The 22,856-nt window shown below is 39.4% G+C and overlaps 1 protein-coding gene across 1 annotated transcript in view; it reads left to right on the plus strand.

Annotated features, from left to right (window-relative positions):
- The window catches only part of LVRN (laeverin), a gene marked incomplete at both ends in the record, with an annotated part of 64,308 nt that overhangs the window by 15,150 nt on the left and 26,302 nt on the right, over positions 1-22,856 (plus strand). The window contains 9 exons of the mRNA XM_084251956.1: positions 1,483-1,625; positions 2,650-2,786; positions 6,627-6,753; positions 13,529-13,683; positions 15,798-15,911; positions 21,354-21,497; positions 22,025-22,090; positions 22,176-22,241; positions 22,631-22,803. Coding sequence (XP_084108082.1) covers positions 1,483-1,625; positions 2,650-2,786; positions 6,627-6,753; positions 13,529-13,683; positions 15,798-15,911; positions 21,354-21,497; positions 22,025-22,090; positions 22,176-22,241; positions 22,631-22,803 — 1,125 coding nt within the window. The remainder of the gene's footprint in view (positions 1-1,482; positions 1,626-2,649; positions 2,787-6,626; positions 6,754-13,528; positions 13,684-15,797; positions 15,912-21,353; positions 21,498-22,024; positions 22,091-22,175; positions 22,242-22,630; positions 22,804-22,856) is intronic.

The raw sequence follows: 22,856 nt of genomic DNA on the forward strand, positions 1-22,856 counted from the left end.
GGAGAAAGCCATTTGCTGTGACCCACCCTCTCGTCAGACTCAGGCAGTGTTTACAGAGGACAACCCACAACACTACACTGACAATCTCCTGGTTTGTTCAGGGCCTTCTTTTTTCTTTTTTTTCAATTTTTTTTTTTTAATATTCCCCATACAGTTGCAACCCCGATTTTGACCCCAATCCCTCCTTCCCTCCGACCCCAAAGAGTGTCTCTGATTCATAGTTGTTTGTTGATTTTGATTTTTTCCTTTCTTATAGTTATTCTTTTTCCTGGTCCCTTATTTAGGTTTTCCTACTATGAGTGAGACCATCCGGTATTTTTCTTTTTCTTTCTGGCTTATTTTGCTGAGCATGATCCCCTCCAGCACCATCCATGTTGCTGCAAATTGCATGTGTTTATCTTTTTTGAATGCTGAGTAATAGTCCATGGTGTCTATGTACCACATCTTCTTGATCCAGTCATCTATTTTTGGGCATTTGGGTTGTTTCCAAAGCTTAGCTATTGTAAATAGTGCTGCTATAAATATGTGGGTGCAGGTGCTCTTTGGAATTAATGTTTCTGTGTCCTATGGGTAAATACCTAGGAGTGAAATTGTTGGATTATGTGGAAGCTCTATCTTTAGTAGGTTGAGGAATCTCCACACAGCTCCCCATAGTGGTTGGACCAGTTTGCACTCCCACCAGCAGTGCAGGAGAGTTCCTTTTTCTCCACACCCACGCCAACATTTGTTGTTGCTAGATTTTTTAATATGTGCCATTCTCACTGGTGTGAGATGGTATCTCATTGTCGTTTTGATTTGCATTTTGTTCAGGGCCTTCTTATCCCTCTGCTTTTCCCTGTAAATCCCTAGTGCCCGGTGGGATAATGTCACTTTTTGTATTTTTCCCTGGAGGTGAGGGAAGAAGAAGTAGGGAGTTGATGAATCTACTCACATGAAAATAAAAGTTGTTTTATTCCGTTGGCATGTCCCTACGTTGTTTACTCCCAAGGGTGTGCAAAGTAAAACTTGTTTATAAGTTTTCAAGCAGTAAGAAGAGGGAACATGGAGAAAAGATTAAAAATATAGACTGTATGAACTGACTTGCTTTTGGGTAGAGAATGAAAGTAACAGACCATTCCCAAAGAAGCAATCCTGGTTTAAAAAATACTTGGTTCCCAAAAACCTGGCATGTGTAGTTGTTTTATTTGTGCCCCCCTTTTTTTTTGGTAGGCGATTTTAAGGGTCTATGACATAGTGGATTTTATTTTCTGGTTGGAATTTAAATAGTCCCTTTGTATATTAGGACTTACAAGAATCCTAAGGTGCATTAAGAATTGGAATGTGTCTGTGTTTGGGGAAATGTGAAGAAGATGAAGGGAAAATATTTTAGTTCCTTCCTGCAAATAATTATAAGTTATTTTACCATAATATTTTTTTTGGTCTGGTCTCCACTGATTTGAGATAAAAATAAATAGATTTTTTTTCCCCAAAAATGTATTTCAGGGCTTTGTTAGCGTCTCAGATGGAGCCAACATTTGCCAGGAATGTTTTCCCTTGTTTTGATGAGCCAGCTCTGAAAGCAACTTTTAATATTACAATTATTCATCATCCAAGTTATGTGGCCCTTTCCAATATGCCACAGCTAGGTAAGTAAAGTTTCTTGTCTCACTTATTATATCATATATATTGTACACATATATATTTAAATATGTTAATTATATATATACACACACACAGTTCTTTAATATCTTTCAGATCAATAGCATTTCTAAGCAATGTGTTGCTGCATCATAATTACAATGGATTATTATTAGGGGACTCTGTCCAACAGGGTCTGTGTCAGCACTCACATCTTAGAGATGGCAAATCGAATTCTTCTTGTATTAGGAGCAGGCACCATTATACTGTTCTACATTGGCAGCCTGTCTGCCCATTAGTTTGGGACTCAACTATTGATCATTAGTGATAACAAGCTTAGCCTGAATCTGGCACACAGATGTGTTTTATTTGGCTCACATGACTTTTTTCTTTTGATTGAGTTGTATCCAACTTTTAAAACTCCAGAGATTTCACATAAAGATTCTTCCTTCCTTGAAAACTCAGAAGCCCTAACAATGCTGGGCCTGCAGGTCCTACATGACAGTGGTAGTTATAGCACAGAAAAGGCTGCCCCCTGAAGGCTGGGCCTGCATCCCCAGCCTTATATGTCCCTGCCATGGCCCATCAGCGGATGTGGGCCACTTCACATCAAGTACCTGGCCCTGGTGGGTATTGGAGTTAGTGATTTTGGTTTTAAAGACTGTACCCTGCCTCCACTGAACAGAATGGCAGAATTGTATCTTTGACCATGGGCCTGGGAAGTTCTTGTTAAAGTGTTGGGAGAAATGGGCTGGACAAGAAAGAGGAGAAGTGTTTGGAACAGAGAGAAGGCTGATGACGGGCCTAACTGACAAGGCTCGTGGATTTGGCCCTCAGTTAAGACCCTGTTAGTCAAGATCTTGATTAAAGACCAAGCTGCTGTCCTGAGATCTTTTTAATATGGTTTTGATACCTTAGAAATCCAAACTGCTGGACTATGAGGAGCTACTGGGTGACAATTGACAAATTATCTCAAAGGTAGCTATTATTGCTTATGTCTACAGTGATTTGGACTAAAGCAAATTTCTCTAGGTCAGTCTGAAAAAGAAGTGAATGGAATTAATTGGACCGTCACCACCTTTTACCCCACGCCCCACATGCCTACTTATTTAGTGGCTTTTGCTCTATGTGACTATGACTATGTCAACAGAACGGAACGGGGCAAGGAGGTGAGTAAGGAAGACTCCAGGTAAGGCACACTTACTACCGATGGTTCTTCCATCTGCTTGTACTCAGGGGTTCTGCTTACACAGCCCACTGTCACCTCCTGATTCTCTCCCCAACTTTTGCAAGCTCTGCTAGAGCTCTTGGTGTGACTTTGTGGAATGGGCTGTAAGAACCCCCCCTGGAGCTCTGTGGAGGGTTTCCATGAAAGGCTGCACACCAAGCCCACCCCCACAAAGCAGCTAGCTTCTGGGCCTCCTCTACCCAGCCAGTGGCTGCCTGTCAGAGGATAAGGGAGAATAGAGAGAGCTGCCACCTTGAAGCTGAGGTTGACTTGTTATCTGTCTAAACTACAAGGTACTGCATTCTTTTTTTTTTTTAAGGATTTATTTATTTATGCATACAAGAGCTGGGGTACAGGCCAGAGGTGTGAGGGGTGAGAGGATTCACCAGAGACAGAGTGGGGAACAGAACATGCAGAGTGACTAAAATACACTGCTGAGGGGAGCAGCAGGTGAGTCAGGAGAGGTCTGCTGTGCCATGTGGGTAGCTCCCTGGCTGGGGATTGAACTCGTGCTGCAAGGCTGTGGATAGCTTCATAAGTTGCGTCTTAACCCCTTGTGCCACCATGGGAGGCCTGGTACTGCATTCTTAATGCTGGGCTGATACTCAAAATGCTTAGCAACAAGTGTCATATGGGTGCCAACCAACCAAAAAGGACAACTCTTGTGGCTAAAATGGCACATGGAAGTTAAATATAAGCCCTATCTTGAAGCAGCACTGCTGGCCCCCTGCACTCTAGGCCATGCGCCACTTCCCTAGTTGGGCACTGTCCTAAACTATCCGGTTTTCACCCAAGTATACATGGTGGGGCTTTCAGATCATATCAGGGTTACAGTAAGAGTTTATCCTTGACGCAATCCCTGTAATCAAATGTAGTGGTAACTAAGGCCAGTGCCTGAGGCCCAGTTCTTTCTCGTTGATCGAGTTCACGGGATTCAGGAATATCTGTCTTTAACTGACTGAAGCTCTCTCCTGGGCCCGAGATCTTCCAGGCTCACACCACTGACTTGAGGAGATAAGAAAGCCATGGGTGAGCCAAGCCTCTCCCCAGAGGAAGAATCACTCAAAGCTTCTCCTCCTCCCTCCTCCTAACCTAGTGATGAATTAATAACACTGTGTTGAATGAGAACAACAGCAGATTTTCTTCCTCAGCTGTTGGCTCCAGCCTGCTTTCCCTTTTTGATGACTCACTGGTAGGTCCTTGATAGCTCAGGTATAGCACTGGCCAAGTCAAACATGCACAGCACATTGATAAATCTGCTCAGGCAGGATTTGCAAGTACTTGCTTGGAAGCTGGCATGAAGGCTGAGGGCCCAGAGCTAACGACGGAGGTGGCCCTTCAGCATCGACATTTCAAATCGCCTTGCTGTCAATGCTGCTGCACAGGGACCAATCCTTACAAAAGAATCAAGGCTGCTTCTTTGTGCAAGATCCCTTGAAAAAGAACACCAGCTGCCATGGAAGCAGAGAGGAAATGGGACATGCCTACAAAAGTAATGTTCTTAGCCAGAAGATTGAAATTTGGGATGAGTTTATCAGTGGAATGTTGCATTTTGGCCGTGGCTCAGCTGTAGGAAGTGAAGGAGTCCTACATACACCCCACAGGGAAGGCAGAATGTATGCTTGGACTAGCATCCAGACTGTACAAAAATTGCTCATTAAGTGAGAGATAAGAATTTAGTGAAATTGAAAATATGGTTAATGTATGGCATGAGGAAAGACACAGTTAGGTAAGATGTAACTGGGGATGAAATGAGCATATTTGGAGTGGAACTTACACACGTGGGCTGTGGAAAGACATCCTCTCCTAGATGCTAAGGTCAGACTAGGAGCGACTCTGCAATAACTTTAATGGCTGCCTCTCCAGAACATTCCTTGCTGGCTTGCATTCCTCAATCCTTGGCCAGGGGTCACCCATCCCTCCGTCCCAGCTTGAAATCACCATCATTTGCCTCGCTTTGGCATATAGAATGGTGGCTTAAGAGAGGAGCTTTAGAAACTGGAAATGAACATATATGCATAAATCATTATTACTGTTATTTTCCAAAGGCTTCAGTTAAAATGTACACACTATCTTGAAAGTGGAGAGACGTGAGGATTATTTCCACTCAGTACTGTGGGCTTTAGTCTAGCAGTCTAACTTCTGAGGCAGTTAGAACTAGAGGACAGAAGTTTACAGTAGGGTAGGCTGAGGCCTGGGCCTCTCTTCCCCAGGATAATAAGACTCCATGACATGAGGAATAGAAGGGGATGAGAGGAAGGAGGAGACCAAGGCAGGAGTCCCCCAAAATAGGTGGTTGGACTTCATGAAAGAGAAACCTTCCTGAAGGCTTTACATAATTCAAAATTTACATAGTTCAAGACAAATGTTCCAGCAGAAGTAAAAGTACAATGGGTATGTTCTTGGAGTACAAAAGTCTGCAAATATTGTTGTGCTGCCTTTTTGTTTTCTTAGCATTTTCTTTAACATTTTGAGAGAGTTCCTTCTTAAATTAACTGTATTCATTGGGACAGTTATTTTAATTCCTTCATCTTTAACTTCTGTTCCAAGGTTATTGATTTTTACACATATTCTTTAGCACCAACACTCCAGACCCCATCAAAAAGTATTTAGATGGTATTGTAGAATAGAAAATGATTTCATATTAAAATAATAATAAATGTTAAATTGATCCCTGCAAATTGATCCCTAAGATCACACAAATAAGTTCCCAAACAACACCACAATTATTTTTTTCTTCAAAATGTCTTTGATTTGCCATTCATTTACAAAAATATGTGTTTGGATGTGTGACTTTATACCTCAACATAGAATACTTTAAACTGAGAAAACATAGTAGGGATTTCTGTGGTGGGGGAGGATTTCTTTTTATCTTCTTTTTTTTTTTTTTTAAGATTTATTTTATTTATTTATTTATTTATTTATTTATTTATTTATTTATTTATTTATTTATACAAGCACTGGGTATAGTCAGAAGCGCGGGAGGGTAAGAGAATTCACCAGAGCCAGAGCGGGGAGCAGAACAGGCAGAAGAACCGAAGTACACTGCTGAGGGGAGCAGCGGGCGGCAGGAGAGGTCTGCACGCCATGTGGGACCCTCCTCTGGTGGCCGGGGAGCAGCCGGGGATCGAACTGGCGCTGCAGAGGCTGCGGGCAACTTCGCAACCCAGCGCTCAACTGCTGCGCCACCGGGGAGGCCCTCTTTTTATCTTCTAAGAGTGTATGTGTCATAAGGAGAGAATATCTTTCACTTTCTTCAACAGCTATAAAATCACAAGACTTTGGTGACTTTCTAAAATTAAGAGACTTAGTTGACCTTACTTCAAAATATAAATATAAGATGGGACTATTAATTCTTTCATTAGCAAACCATTTTAAATCTGCATGTTTCAAATTTGTTTATTATCTTCCAGGCTATGTGACTCCCACTTAGTGCATGAATCTATTTTAGATCATTGGAAATAGGTCCTGCAAAGAGGCCAGATCCACCCTTACCTTACTTACCATCGCTGCATTTCCTGCTCACCACTCCAGGAGTTGTTTTTGAATTACCAACATTATACATGTTTTTGTAAGATTGCAATAACATGTTTTCCGGGGCTACCACTCTTCACAATTTAGTGAGTGCATAGCTCTCTCGGCTTTTCTCAGGGTGTGCATGCCCTTCAACATTTGATTATATAGCATCTTCTGCACAGATAAGACTTGCGCTAAGTGCACCGGCTGCCACTCTCCAAAAATCACTATTTTTCCTAATCAAGCCTTAATTGTCTTCGTTTAGATCCGCATCTGGGCCCGGAAAGATGCCATCGCAAATGGAAATGCAGACTTTGCTTTGAACATCACAGGCCCAATCTTCTCTTTTCTGGAAGATTTATTCAATATTAGTTACCCTCTTCCAAAAACAGGTGAGAAAAAAAAAAGTAAACAAAAGCAAGTAAGGTGTGTTCCCTTCTAATGCAATGAATTTCCTATTATGGGGACCTTGAGATAAGTTCAAAGGGCACCCAGAGTGGAGACCCTTTGTCACCATTTACCATTTATCTACTGTTTTTTAGTTTTTAAAGATTTATTTATACAAGAACAGGGGTACAGGCCAGGTGTGTGGGAGGGTGAGAGGATTCACCCGAGACAGAGTGGGGAGCAGAACAGGCAGACTGACTGAAATACACTGCTGAGGGAAGCAGCAGGTGAGACAGGACAGATCTGCCACACCACGTGGGTTTCTCCCTGGCTGGCAGGGGATCGAACCTGTGCTGCAGAGACTGCGGACAACTTCACAGTGCGGCGCTCAACCACCTGCACCACCAGGGAGAACCCTGTTTTTTTCTTTTTAAAGATTTATTTGTTTATGCATTCAAGAGCTGGGGTACAGGTTAGAGGTGCAGGGGATGAGAGTATTCATCAGAGACAGAGTGGGAAACAAAACAGGGAGATCTACTGAAATACACTGCTGAGGGGAGCAGCAGGCAAGTCAAGCGAGGTCTGCTGCGCCATGTGCGTATCTCCCTGGCCGGGGATCTAACTCCTGCGTGAAGCTTCATACTGCTGACACTTAACCCCTTGCACCACCAGGGAGGCCCACCATTTATCTACTGTTTGGAGTTAGTCTCCTGGCCTTCCATCCCCTGACTAACACAGGGCCTCCCGGCTGCACTTTCTCTTTATAGTGCCTGGCTCCCGGCAGGTCTAGGAGAACTTTCCGTTTTCCACCCCTCCTGACTACCATCGCAGCCTCACATCCTCCTGAAACTGCTTTCTCTCTTGTCTCCTGTGCTTTTCTCTCGTAGCACAAGGGTTCAGTGCAGCATTTTAACGGGCCTGTGTGAGTCGCCCCAGTTCCCTTTAGTAAGTTTTTATTTTTATTTTTTAATATTCTTTAGCTGTGAGTCATTGGATTAGTGCTTGGGGGTCCCATCTGTGAATTTTCGTTGTATAAAATTGGAATCATGTGTGAACATAATATGATCCTTGAGGAAATATGTAAACATTTTATCTCGCATAGATTTGTACGGTATGTCCTTAAAATTGTGTAAGCCACTCAGCTCAGAAAGTTGTTCTGTGTTTTTCTCTCTAAATTGAGGCTATCATGTAAATGGATTTTGTTCCCTTGACATGTTAGCTGAAGTCATGGGAAAAATATGCTTAGCCTATGCTGGCAGATGGTGGAAGACTGGGTACTGAACATTTAGGGGCTCAAGCCTCCTGAACTCCAGGAAGCCAGTAGCTCTGCAGCTCCAGTCTTTTGGCCAAGGAACAATAGAAAATGAAGAAATAGAACCAGTGTTGGCCCATTCTAGGAACTCAAAGGCACTACTGTTGGTTAGAGAGTTGGAGGCTGCAGGACCCTGGGCTTGGAGACCAAATTTGTGGCACTTCTGTGTATGGAGGATCTCAAGATGGCCCTTGTCTAGGCAAGAAAAATTCCATTTGTCTTTGTTCAGCGTAACAATTCCTGACTTATCCTTAATGACCTGTTCCTTCAAATCACCTCCTCCCTCCAATTAGCCTCCTCCTTAGTATCTCCTGCATGTGTTCATTTCTTCCCAGGCCTATAGTTTCTCCCTAACTTACATCACAACATCTGTAACACAACAGCCCTCACCTGAGTGTACCACCTTCCCCTGACTGCCTCCATTCTGTCTCTCACACTGAAACCAGAGGATCTTTCCAAAGAAAAATCTGATCATGTTGCTGTTCTCTTTAAGACCTCTCTGTGGCCTCCCTCTGAGCTGAGGTCAAGACCAGACCCCATACTCTGCCTTTGTAACAGTGTTTTTCTTTTCCGAAGCTCTCAGGGCTTCTGCTAATTCTTCAGAGAGGGAAGGGTGTGCCAGTGCCATCTCTGTCCACTTTTACACGTTTATCTTCCGCTCCTCTCCCCTAGGCTTGTACACTTGCAGTTTGCCATCCTAAATGCCTTCTACTCAACTGGTTAATTTTTTAAAATAAAGTCTTTATTTTTCAAAATGTAGTGTTGGTGGGAAATGGTTATGCATCTTCACAAGGAGCTGGGACAGCTTCACCCTTGGTGTTTCTAGTGGATGTTACTTGAGCCCTGTGTCTTGAAACCAGGGGAATAAGTTCTTTACTAAAGAGCGCCTGACGGGCTGCCCTAGCCAAGGAGCCCTGGATTTTGAGCCTTTCAGATCCAGCAGCTGCGGTTATATGTAGGAATTTCCTTATGGATTTTGTCATATGTGGCTCTGTCAAACAAGACTAGTTTTTTGAGTTTGTCCCGAACTTTGCCTTTTTTACCACTTCCTTTTGGCCTTGCCCTTAGATTTGTTCACTGGATCTTTCTCTTTTCTTTTTTTTTAAAGATTTATTTATTCATGCATACAAGAACTGGGGTACAAGTCAGAGGTGCGGGGGGTGAGAGGATTCACCAGAGACAGTGGGGACCAGAACAGGCAGATTGACTGAAACACACTGCTGAGGGACCAGCGGGCGAGATAGGAGAGGTCTGCCGCTCCATCTGGGTATCTCTCTGGCTGGCCGGGAATCAAACTTGTGCTACAGAGGCTGCGGACAGCTTCACAGCGATGTGCTTAACCCCTTGCGCCACTGGGGGTGGGGCCAGATCTTTGTCTTTCTTGGCTAACTTTCTGGCATCTTTCTACCTTTCTTCTTGTAGTCCTTGGGTAGCATCAAGAAGTTCACTGAGCAGCAGCTACCACGACAGCCTTGCTAAGATATTGACAAACAATAAAAAGCTCAACTGGTTCTACAATGTGCACTTCTTGTAAGTTCCTACAGAGTGCTGCTGCTGCTGGTTTGGGAATCACAGTATGAGTTAAGTGTAGTGTTCTAAAGTAGGGACTGTGAAGCTATCAACTCTGGCCCTTGCCAATTTTTTGCATGTCCCATGACATACAAATGGTTTTCCACTTTAAAGTGGTTTTTAAAAACCAAAGAAGAATGTTTCGTGACTCATGAAATTCATATAAAATTCAAATTTCAGAACCCATAAAGTTTTATTGAATATGCAAAAGAAAACATAGAGCCCCACAAAACCAGAACTATTTACTATATGGTTCTTTATAGAAAAATATGTCCCAGCCCCTGTGCTAAGTGTAAATAGTGGATGCATGGAGGTTTATGTTATCAATAATTTAAGGAGTTAATCATGAAAATAAAATAAACAGGGCCCTGTGTGAATGAATGATAGCTCATCAAGAAACAAGAATTTTGCTTACCCCAATGCTTTTCATCTGAAGTAAAAAAAAAAAAATGTATTTTAAATATTCATCAGGTTTAATAAGAAATGACTTCTTAGAACAGGTGAGATTGGTGGCATTCCCTGGGGGAGGGAAGGATTTCCTGGGAGACCAAGGAGTTCTCACAGAGGAAGTTTCTGTGGTTGCAGAGAACAGAACAGAGAACAAAGGGCATTGTCTTGGGTGCAGCAGAGCAGTCTTTCTTTTTTTAAGATTTATTTATTTATTTATACAAGCACTGGGCACAATCAGAAGTGCAGGAGGGTGAGAGAATTCACCAGAGCCAGAGCGGGAAACAGAACAGGCAGACTGATGAAATACACTGCTGAGGGGAGCATCGGGCACGGCAGGAGAGGTCTGCACGCCATGTGGGACCCTTGCCAGCGGCCAGGGATCGAACTGGTGCTGCAGGAGCTGCGGGCAGCTTTGCAGCCCAGGGCTCAACCACTGTGCCACCAGGGGAGGCCCAGCAGAGCAGTCTTTTGTGAGGAAAGTGGGCGGGATGGATACAGGTGGAGGAAAGGAAGGGTAGAAGTAAGGGATAGACAACTGAGTTTGCCCAAAATTAATATAACAGCACTAACAGGCAGAGGCTATGTGATGACCTGGGTACTTTACCACACTTGTCCATTTCAACCATGTGGAAGGTCAGTCTCAGTGATTTGACACAGCAAAACATAGAATATCATGAGACCAACATGGCATGGATTATAAGAGTGATGTTTCTTCCATTAGCAAAAGAAAATAAACAAAACTTTTTCTTTTGGGCCTCCCTGGTGGCACAAAGTGTTCAGTACCACAATGTGCACTTCTACAATGTGCACTTCTTGTAAGTTACTACTGAGTGCTGCTACTGCTGGTTTGGGAATCACAGTATGAGTTAAGTGTAGTGTTCTAAAGTAGGGACTGTGAAGCTATCAAATCTGGCCCTTACCTATTTTTTGCATGTCCCATGACATACAAATGGTTTTCCCACTTTAAAGTGGTTTTAAAAACTAAGGAGCAATTGCAGCCTCTGCAGCACGAGTTCGATCCCCTGCTGGCCAGGGAGCTACCCACATGGCACAGCAGACCTCTCCTGAGTCGCACACTGCTCCCCTCAGCAGTGTTTCAGTTGGTTTGCCTGTTCTGTCCCCAACTCTATCTCCGGTGAATCCTCTTACCTCCCCTCCCCCCGCACATCTCTGGCCTGAACCTCAGGTCTTGTATGAATAAATAAATCTTTAAAAAAATAAAATCTTAAAAAAAACCTTTTTCTTTTAGCTTTTACAAAGTAATAAATAGTCACATTATAGAAATTTTTAGAAAATAAGGAAAAGCACAAAAAGAAAAGAAAAATTCTCCTAGAATGCTACCCCTCAGAGATAGTCACTGCTGATAGTTTGGCGTGTATTTTCCCAACAATGCCTACTTATCCATTCGACAAATTAATTTATTGAATCCTCTGTGGTTCAAACTTCGCACTGATTCCACACTTTTTGGAGTTACTTAAAAAAACTAAAGGAAACGTCAGGAGATGTGTGCAAATATCCATGCTTATTTATCCAAATAAGCATTTTGCTATTGCTCCAGAAAGATTGCCGCAGTCCACACCCTCACCAATAGCACATGGCAGTTCTCCTGCACCTAATTATTAACACTAACAACAACCAATACTGTTGTAGTTACCAAACTTATATCTTTGAAACCATTGTTATGTCATTGTTTCAAGATTTGTTTTTGATGACTAGTAAAGTTGAGCAATTTAAATAATATTTCTTGGCTTTTGAATTATTTCTTTAGAGATTTATTCACATTTTTGTTTTCTCTTTGTGGCTGGCAGAGCTCTTTCAATATTAAAAAAAAATTATCTAGTTGTTTGCGCTGCAAATATTCTCCCTTGTTTATTAGGTCTTCAAATTTATATACAGTCTTCTGGGGAGCTAAAATACTTAATTAAAGTAGACTTTATTTTTTTAAGCAGTTTTAGGTTTACAGAAAAATTGTACAGAAAGTATAGAGAGTTCTAGTGTACCTCTTCTTCCTCCCTTCCCTTTGACTGCTGCTATCATCCTGCATTAGTGTGAGACATTTATTACCATAGTTGAAATAATATCGACACATTATTATTAACTAAAATCCATAGTTTACATCAGGATTTACTTTCTGTTGTATAGTTCTATGCATTCTGACAAATGAAATTTTACTAATACATAATTACAGTAGCATAGTTCCAATCCTATGCTTTGTCTGTTCATTCTCCTCCCCAAATCCCTGACAACACATATATGTATGTGTATATGTGTTTATATATGTATGTATTTATGCATGTGTGTATATGCATGTGTGTATACACACACACACACACACATATATTCTCTCTTTTTAGTTGCACTTTTTCCATAATGTTATATATTTGGAATCATACCATGTGAAGCTTTTCAGGTTCACTGCTTTTACTAAGCCATATGTGTTTACTTCCTCTATGTAATTTCACAACCTGATAGCTCATTTCTTTTCATCATTGACTAATACTCTACTGCATGTACTTTTTAAAAAAAGTACTATATTCCCAATGAAAAAACAATTATTCAAAAAGTGGGACAGTGAATAAAAACAAGGAAAGGTCTGTGTAAATAGATTCTGGGTGAATTTGTACTGTTTGATGGGTCATAGTGATGAGAATTTACAGCCCATTCAAGGTTCAGGTATTTATATTTGAAGATTGACTTGACAAAGTTCTCTTTGTCTACCCTGTCACCCATTGAAGGCTATCTTGGCCACTCCCATTTTTGGCAATTACAAATAAAGATGCTATAAACATTTGTGCGCAAGCTTCTGTGTGAACATAGGTTTTCTACTCATTTGGGTAAAGAGTTTAGAACTCAACTGGTAGACTAAATGGCAAACCTATGTTTAGCTTTCTAAGAAACCGCTAAACTGTTTTCCTAAGTGTTCTACCATTTTGTCATCTTACAAGCAATGAATCCAAGTTCCTGTTGCTCCACATCTTCTCCAGCATTTGGTGCTGCGTTCTGGCTTTTAACCTTCATTTCAGTTTGTAGAGGTATCCCGCTGATCTTTTAATTTGTAATTTCCTAATAACATAAGATAAGGTGTTGAATATCTTTCATATATTCATTTGCCATTTGTATGTCTTCTTTAGGGTCTATTTAAATCTCTTGCCCATTTTGTAATTGAGGTTATTTTTTTTTTAATTGTTGAGTTTTTGGAAGTTCTTTCTGTATTTTGGCTATAGGTCCTTTCTAGAAAATTCTTGATTTCTTACATGGTCAAAACCAATTTATTTTCTGGCTTCTGTCTGATATTAGTCTTTAAAGCCTACTTTCCTCTCTGATGATAATTATTCACTTGCATTTTCTTTCAGTAATTATGTGATTTCATCTTGAGAGATTTATAACTGGAAATCTCAAATATTTTTGAAGAGATGATTTCATTTCTCCTTCCATTTAACTCCACTTAGATATAATTGCCTTGCCTAATTTTGACAACCGTGCAATGGAAAATTGGGGACTATTGATATTTGATGAATCATTATTATTGCTGCTACCAAGTGATCAACTAACAGAAAAAAAGGCTGTGATCTCCTACATTGTCTCTCATGAGATCGGACATCAGGCATGTGGTAAAATGTTCTTTTTTTATTTTACGTGAAGATACTTTCCAGCTGCTCTACCAAAAATAGCAAATTTCTTTTAAAGTACTATATTCCAAACGAAAAAACAATTCTTCAAAAAAGTAGAACAGTGAAAAAAAACAAGGAAAGGTCTGTGTAAAAAGATCCTGGGTGAATTTGTGCTATTTGATGGATCATAGTGATGAGAATTTACAGTCCATTCAAGGTTCAGGTATTTGTATTTGAAGACTGACTTTACAAAGTTCTCCTTGGGGAAAGTAAACCAAGCAGAGGTATGATAATTTGTTTTTCATACTTTTTAAAATAAGGAATCTTCAGAAAAGGTAGATGTGAAAGATATCCATGTTTCTTCAGCAGACTGTTACAAACTGGTTTTTTTTATTCCGGATAATGGCAAAGGGAGGCAAGTAATATATTAGCAGCAAGGTGAGTGGCAGAAACAAGTATTTTGTTTTTTATGCTTTTATTTATCTACATTTTAAAAGGACAGGTGTATTATGAAAAGGAGAAAAAGACAGGCACCTGCATAGTCACAAGCAGGCAGGATTGCTGATAACCAAGGATTGATTTTATTAGATCTGCGCGCTTTCACACTATGATTTTAGAAGTTTAGCTACTTGACTTGATGGATTTTCTTCCGTTTATATCTTTGTTTAAAAATTTTAAAAGGGCCTCCCTGGTGGTGCAAGGGGTTGAGACACAACCTATGAAGCTATCTGCAGCCAATGTAGCACAAATTCGATCCCCAGCCAGGGAGGTGACCCACATGGCACAGCAGACCTCTCCTGCCTTGCCTGCTGCTCCCCTCAGCAGTGTTTTTCAGTCAGTCTGCCTGTTCTGTTCCCCACTCTGTCTCTGGTGAATCCTCTCACCACCACCACCCCCCACCCTGCACCTCTGGCCTGTATCCCAGTTTTTGTATGCATAGAAAATAAATCTTTAAAAAAAATTGTTTTTAAATACTTATTTATGCATAAAAGAACCGGAGTATAGGCCAGAGGTGTGGGGAGGGAGAGGTGAGAGGAATCACCAGAGACAGAGTGGGGAGCAGAACAAGCTATTGAAATGCACTGCTAAGGGGAGCAGCGGGCAAGACAGGAGAGGTCTGCTGCGCCATTTGGGTCAGATCCCTGGCCGGGAATCGAACTCATGCTGCAGTGGCTGCTGATAGCTTGACAGTGCTGAGACTTTACCCCTTCTGCCACCAGGAAGGCCCACTTCCATCTATATTTTGATCTCTATTAATACAAATTTGTCAAGAGAAAAAGCATGTGAATTAGGAAACTGCTATTTTCTTATGTAAATCCATAAGAAGTTTTGGGAAAGAGTGAATTTCCAGGGTAGAATAGTGCCCCATTACTAGGTCAACACATACTTTCACAAGTTTTGATTAGTTACCCAAAGTGTCATCTTTTATTATATCCTAAGTGACACATTGTTTTGGAATACAGGCTGCTAACTATTAAGTACATCACAGCTGTTATAAGAATTCGGTAAAATAGTAGGGTGTGGATTTGTTGGTTTTGGAAATTATTGTGGTTTTCTTTCCTGATTCTATTCATCATCATTTTGACACTTTCTTTCTGTTCAGCTGAAATAGAAAATAATTATAGTTGAACCACATAGCAGAACATATGATTACTTTAGTGATTTATACATGGTGCATATCAAGTCATGTTTTTAAAACATAACTGCTAGCAACAAAATCCAGTTGTGTTCTGTTCAGAGTAGAAGGTGCTGGCATTTGTAGGGGTTAAGTGAACATTCAGTACTTTTGCTGTATTTGACTCAATTTAACTTTTGGACAAAATGGATAGTTTTAGAAATGTTACTCTAACTTATGTTATTTGCAAACATCACAATTTTAAAACAAAACATTGTTTTCAATCATTGGATGTTAAATAGTTATTTCAGAGAAATGCATAACTGATCCTCTCTTCATATTGAAACAACATGTTTTTTTGGACTCCTCAAGTTTTGTTATTGATAGAAAATAAAGTTTATTTTATGTCTTTGATCTTACATTTATTTGACATGCAATTACAATAAATAGTACTTTAATTGAAGAAAACTTCTTTTCTCCCATCTGCAAAAGTGGTTTGGAAACTTGGTTACCATGAATTGGTGGAACAATATCTGGCTCAATGAAGGTTTTGCATCTTATTTTGAGTTTGGAGTCATTAACTACTTCAATCCCAAACTCCCAAAAGTAAGTATGTCTGTTAAATTTATTGTAATTTATTTCTCCTAATTATAAAAGTGATGCACATTCATTGTTGAAAATGAGTGAAATACAGAAAAATAGAAGGAATACTATCTTGTTTGTAATATCAGAGATGTTAGCATTATCATTTTGTCTTTTTCTTCTTCCAGGCATTTACTTGTTATAACTATTCATTAAAGTGGAAATTATACATAGTAATTCCTGTTTTATCATTGCCATTTCCATAAATCATTAAGTCATTTTTGAAAACAAGATTTTAATGGCTGACATACTTTATTCCATCAACTTATAATGTATTTGTGTATATATGTAATTTTTCCATGTGTTAGATTTTAGGTTATTTTCACTTATACCTATTAGACTAAATTTTAATGCAGTGATATTCAGCAGTCTATGACTTTAATGATAACATGCTGCATTATGTACATTGCAGATATATTGTTTCATATAAGATATAGCTGTTATTTAATTATTAATACCTGTACAAATATGTTATACTGAGATTGTTTTGCTGTTTTGAGTAAATAATAATACTTAAAAGTAAATTAGTGGATATGCAAATCTGATTATTTTGACTGTAAGTTACACTTTGGATAATTTATTTAGAATTATTAAGTCATGCTTTCAAAATGGCATGATAAAGCCACACTGATTTTATTTTATTTGGTTAATTAAATGTTTAGACTTAATATCATCTCTTGACACAGACATCACTTTGTATAGCAAATCAGAGGTCTCCCTTAGCCCCACTTCCTCCTGTTTCAGCTTCCTGTCCTCTCTGTGTGGGGCTTGCGCCTCGTGCTCCACTCTGCTGGCCTCTTCCGGCTCATCTCACCTCCCAAGTGTTTCCAATCCTCGTTTCTTGGCCTCTTTCCTCGCCCCACTACCTGCATGCATTCAAAGAGTTTATTGCTATTGAAATACACATCTCCACTGACCAGACCTTCCTTACAGGCTGTTTGCTCACTTTGAGGAGATGCTAAAAATTTATTCTTTCTATTATATTGGTGGTAAAATTTTAATTTTATGAAATGATGGAGATTGCCAATAGATGATTTGTTCTTCATTGATTTTTTGATAGTAGAAAAAGTTGACAAAGCTTTCTTGACTCTACAGAAACTTAAAAAAAAAAAAAAAAACACATTTTTACCTGTTTGTGAAATTGCATTTTCTGGGAAGTTCTGCTACAGCAGCCTCTTAACACCCCAGTTCCATACCACACTGCCTACACTTTGCAGGTATCCTATAAAATGCCTGGCTCTAGCAGTCAAGCCTCTATTGTACCTCTGCTTTTCCTCCCCTGGATATGCAGAGACACATGTTTGTCCCAAAGGGGAGCTTAGACATCATTGTATAGATCAGGAGAATTAAGAATTGAAAGGTTAAGTAACTTGCCCAAGGTCGTTTTTCCAATGAGGAAAGAACAGTGACTGTAACCCAGTTGTCCAGGCTTAGTCTGGTGATGCATACCATGACAATAAAAACAATAATAATATATTGCCCATTCACTGAACTTTTCGGACTTAAGTGTCAGTCAGTGGGAATTCTTTACATATATCATCTTAAAGAATCTTCAGAGCAGTAGCAGGATGTAGTTAATTGTGGAGACTGAGGCATAGAAACATTAAGTCATCCAAGGCTTCACAGCTATTAAAGTCAGAGATGAGATTCAGTTCCAGGTTTTTCTGACTGCAAAGCCCATTATTTAATCTCCTATACTCTGCAGAGAAGGTGTCCGAGAGTGTTCTTGGCCTCATGGAGTGTGTGTTCTTTATACTGGTCTTTTTTTATATGTTAAACTTGTTACATAGAATAAATATCTGTTGTCCTCAAAAGTCCTTTCTATATACTCTGGTATTTACCAAATTGTTTATATTTCTCTTTTATAAAACAAAATCTACACGTGGTCAGGGTAGCTGTTTCTCAAAGTGTTTGGTTGTATCCTTAATTAACTCCATGCTTAGAGTCAATAAAGACATTCGATTCCCATATCATGATTAAGTTTACCCTCTATTTTCTTAATTGAATAGAACATATCATTAACATCAATCAGTTACCTCAGTGCAACTAAAATACCTAAGATATTCTCATATCTGAGAAAACTCGATGAAAACATATTACTGATGATTGTAAAGTTATAAGGTTAGCTTCTTTCTGCAGCATTTAGTTATTTCTTTTAAACATTACTCTTAATCACTCTTTTGAATCTGCATGTCTCAGTTACTGGTGGAGCTGAATGAATATACCCTTGCCAAAAGAGCTTCAGAGCCCATTGCTTGAGGAAATGGCATTGGGTGAACTTTGTTTTTAAAAAGCTTAAGGCCCTGTTTCAATGATCTTTGAAACGTCAAGAACTTTGGCTTCCTTTAATCTAATAGATTGAAATTGAGTAAGAGAATCACAGAACCACATGCAGTAACATATTTGCATTTTTTTTCTATGTCTTGCTCTAATTGCAACTGAAAGTCATTAAAACATTAGCTGAGTGACTCAGCGTTAAAGACCAATCGCTTTCTTGGCCCCTGAAACTCCAGCTCTGCATTGCTACTCACTGATGTTTCTCTGTCTTTCTTTCTCTTGGTCTCAGGAAGCAGCAGACTTGGTGGAGGGAAAGGCTTGTGGGCACTTTTCAGCCAATTAGATCTTCCTCTTTTCTGATCATTGTAGTTGAAGAAAACAGTCAAACATTTACTTGTAAGCTTTTGTTCTTCATCTATGAAATAAGTTTCATTAAAGTCATTCAGCCTGTTTTTATCAACCAGGAGCTGTTATGATAATGATCATTTACTAAGCACTTGTTATGTGCTTGTAGAGTATTCTATACATTATCTGATTCCATCTTCATAGCAGCTCTGCAGAAATAGTAAGAACAATGTTAACAAGTTATCTCAGCAATGACTTTAAACCTTGTTGAGCATTGCTATCTGCCAGGCACGGTGTTAGGAACTTTATGTAAATTAATTCAGCCCTGATATTAATCTAATGAGGACACTGTTGCTTCCCCCCAATTTCAGATGGTGAAACTGAGTTTCAGGGAGGTCAAGTTGATTGCCTTTCATAGGTCACATAGCTGCTAAGAGCCTGAGATTGCATTCAAACCCAGGTAGCTAGACTCCACAGCCTGTGCTTTTAACCACAGTGGTATTCCATGTACAGTTATCATAGTGGATACTGTTCTATTTCTTCATATAACAATGGGTTTAATAGAAATAGGCCTTATTTTCTGAGATCTCACAGCTTATAGGAAGAAGGTGATGGTGTGTACAAATCCACTTTATCCAATCACTATATGTGATGGCTAGATACATTTTTAAAAACTGTCATCATTTTTTTATGTAGTGATTCCCTCCACCAGGGCTGGGACAGGCTGGGACAAACACGACCTACTTAGGGGAATAGAAGGACTTCCGGGATGCATGTTATGTGCATGTTATGTGATGTCTGGGATGCATGCTTCATTCATTGCAGTTATCTTGTGTGATTTCTATGATACCAAGATTATGTGAAACTTATACCAGACAGCAGAAGAGATACAGACAATCCATCCTGAGGGAAAGTAAACCACAAAATATGGGAAAGGATTTATGTATGGAAGTGTTCATTAAAACTCTATTATATATAGCAAAAATCTGGAGGCAACTTAAATCCCTAACTAATAGGGAATTGATTATGTCAGTTATGGTCTGTTGACCTATACTGCTATGCATTTATTTATTTAAATGTTTCACTTTTGCAAAAGTTGTAACTGTTATTCTTTGAAAAGAAGAAAGTCATCTGTGATTTGATTACCCTGTAATAATCACTGTTAAGTTTTTTCCCTTCCAATTTATTCCAATCATTAATAGGGATAGTTATAAAGATGAGATGCAAAATGTTAATACGAATGGTATTACAAGCTAAGCAGGAGAGAAAATTTTTACAACTGTGAGAATAAATAAATACATAGAAAAGAAGATGGGAATGAGCTGTACTAATATGATTTTTTTTAATTAACATAGGTTTACAATACTGTAAGTTTCAGTTGTATGGCTTCATACATTGGCATCTGTATGTACCACACCACACCTACCAGCAAAGGTTTAGTTACCATCCAACACCATCCATTTGACCTCCTTTGTTTTACCCTCTGCCCCCAATTCCCCTGCCCCTCTGGTAATCACCATTTTGTTGTCAGAATCTTGTACTAACCATGGAATGATGGCAACCTAAGAGTACGGTATTATGACTGTCTCTTATTCATTTTCTGCATTTGCTTATGTGACACACTAGTCAACAATGAGACCCTTTCAAGAATTCTTAAGTGTTAAATTTATAAAACGTATCTTTAATGAATGAATAAGATCAGACTTATGCAAATGTCTCCTCTAAGCCCTTGCTGCTCCAAGTGTTTCTCAAACCAGCAACATCTGCATCATCTGGTAGCATATGTGAAATATAGGCCCCCATCCAGATCAACTGACTTACAATAATCCTCAGGTGATCCTTTCTCACATTCAAGTTTGAGATGCATTGCTGTAAACAACAGACTTTCTCATCTCTAGAAGATCACAGTTGAATAATAGCCTCATCACTGGTATTAATAAATCTAAAAATAATATGCTAATAGGATGGGGTTGATTGGAACACTGGCAAATGCAAGTGGGGAAGAATTTCAAGGTTTATCTGTCACTACTAAGGAATCAAAGAATCAATGGGGAGCTGGAGGGAGGTTCCCCCAGCTTTCCAGGGTAGGCGCTAGCTCACTCTGCAGCTTCTCCACTGCCCTCTCTTCTGCTCTGTCATCCCACACACCTCCTTAGCTAGGCATTGGTTTACATCTAGCTTTCCTTCAGGGAGAAATAGTCTTTGCTTGAGTCTAAGAGAGCTCAAGCCTTTCAGAGAGTTCTGTACTTGGATTAAAAGATAATGAACTGCCTTCTCATAATGTACAAACTATAAACTATAGTGTCTAGTCTGTGGATTTATTTCCAATTACAAATTATTTCATTGGCATCCTTGTGTGTTTGTAAATCGGGCAGGCCTTTGGTTTGTAAATGTCCTTAAAAAAGAGATCAATTTTAAGGGGTGGCTCATAAAATTACCATCACAATCCTAGAGGATTAAACTACCCAGAGATGCTATTCCTTGAAGGGCCCCTTTGGGTTGCTAGGGACTTCTTTATGCGAAATGTAGATTACTTCCTGGGAAACCACATTAGCTCTCATAATTGATTTTTTAAAATTTGAAGTAAAAAGAGATATCAAATGGGAAATAACCTAGAGTTTTATTATTCCAGGAGTCCTGATTTCTTTGGCAGATTGCAATTCCCAGCTCACTTCCCTGTTATTATTTTTCTTCAATGTCAGTTTTTGAAAGTATTTTAGAAACATTGACTTCAGTGTTTCTGCAATACCTCAGAAGATAATATGGTCACTCTTTTCCTTTTAGAATGAGGTATTTTTTTCAAATATTTTGCATGGTGTACTCAGAGAAGACCACGCCCTGGTGTCTAGAGCTGTGTCCATGAAGTTGGAAAATTTCACAGAGACAAGTGAAATAAATGAACTCTTTGACTTATTTACTTACAACAAGGTAAAGTTAATAATAGATTTCCATTTGCCCTGAATTCTTGCAGAAAGTTGCATAAAATGGATTTTAAGGGCCATAAGCTAATGTGTTACTCTGTCACCTCTGATACAAGTCACATTTTTATTCAGTGGATGGATTTCAGAAAATGTGGTTAAATCACTTCTCTTCAAGCACATATGAGCCAAGTCTATAATAAGTGCTCAGTACTTTCCACTATTATAAATAGACTTAACTTGCTACTTTAAGGGCAAATCCTTCAGTTTGGTGGAAATTTACTTCTAATATATAAATATCTCAAGTAAAAATTTTGTGTAGCCTCAACTTTTCATATGTAGGACATTAGTTTTCCTTCTATCTGTTAATTACTGACAGTCTATCATTTTGCTAGCATATTTTGGAGTAATCCAAAATTCAACTAAAATGCACTGTGCACTCAGGAGCACAGCCCAGAGTATTGCTAATCAAAATGGAATGTATCAATCTTTTGTATTGAATTTTGTTCAAATAATGTTCAGCTTCTTCTGTCTTAGGGAGCTTCTCTGGCCCGAATGCTTTCTAGTTTCCTGAATGAGAACTTATTTATCAGCGCACTTAAGGTGAGTCTATAAAATTATTGTGACCTGAAAGGCACACTTGCCCAGGTGTGTATTTATTTTAACCATTACTTTTCTACTTTTACAGTCATATTTGGGTGCATTCTCTTACTCAAATGCTGAGCAAGATGATCTGTGGAGGCATTTTCAAATGGTAATTGTCCTGCTTCCTAACACGATTTTGCAAAGTTGTTTTATATGAACAAGCACAACAATATGGAGAGGCTGTGGGGGTATTGCTGTGCTGCTGGAAAAGAGTTTTGCCTTGTTTGTGAAACTTTCTTATGTCTGGGGTTGTTTTCACCACAGTTTTCCTGGTGCCCAGAACAGACCCTGGCACACAAATACATGATTCATAGATGTGTTCAGTGAATGAGTGAACTAAGGGACAGAGTTCTGAGTTAGGTCCAGAATATCCCCTGCTGGGAATTCCTATCTACTGTACATGCGGAATAGAATAGTGATGTAGTTTCTTTCAGCAGATTGCTACCTCAAAAGATTTTGATGATAAACGTCTGCTTTTGTGATGCTTTTTTAAAACAGGCCATAGATGACCAGAGTAAAATTCTTTTGCCGGCAACAGTGAAAAGCATAATGGACAGTTGGACGCACCAGAGTGGTTTTCCAGTTATCACCTTAAATGTATCCACGGGTATCATGAAACAGGAGCCTTTTTATCTTGGAAAGGTTAAAAATCAGACTCTTCTACCCCACAAGTAGGTAGATTTGCTCCCCTCTCTACACCTTTGCTGGGGTTGAACTCTGATCT

This window comes from Talpa europaea, assembly GCF_964194135.1.
Source record: "Talpa europaea genome assembly, chromosome: 13".
Taxonomy (NCBI): Eukaryota; Metazoa; Chordata; class Mammalia; order Eulipotyphla; family Talpidae; genus Talpa; species Talpa europaea.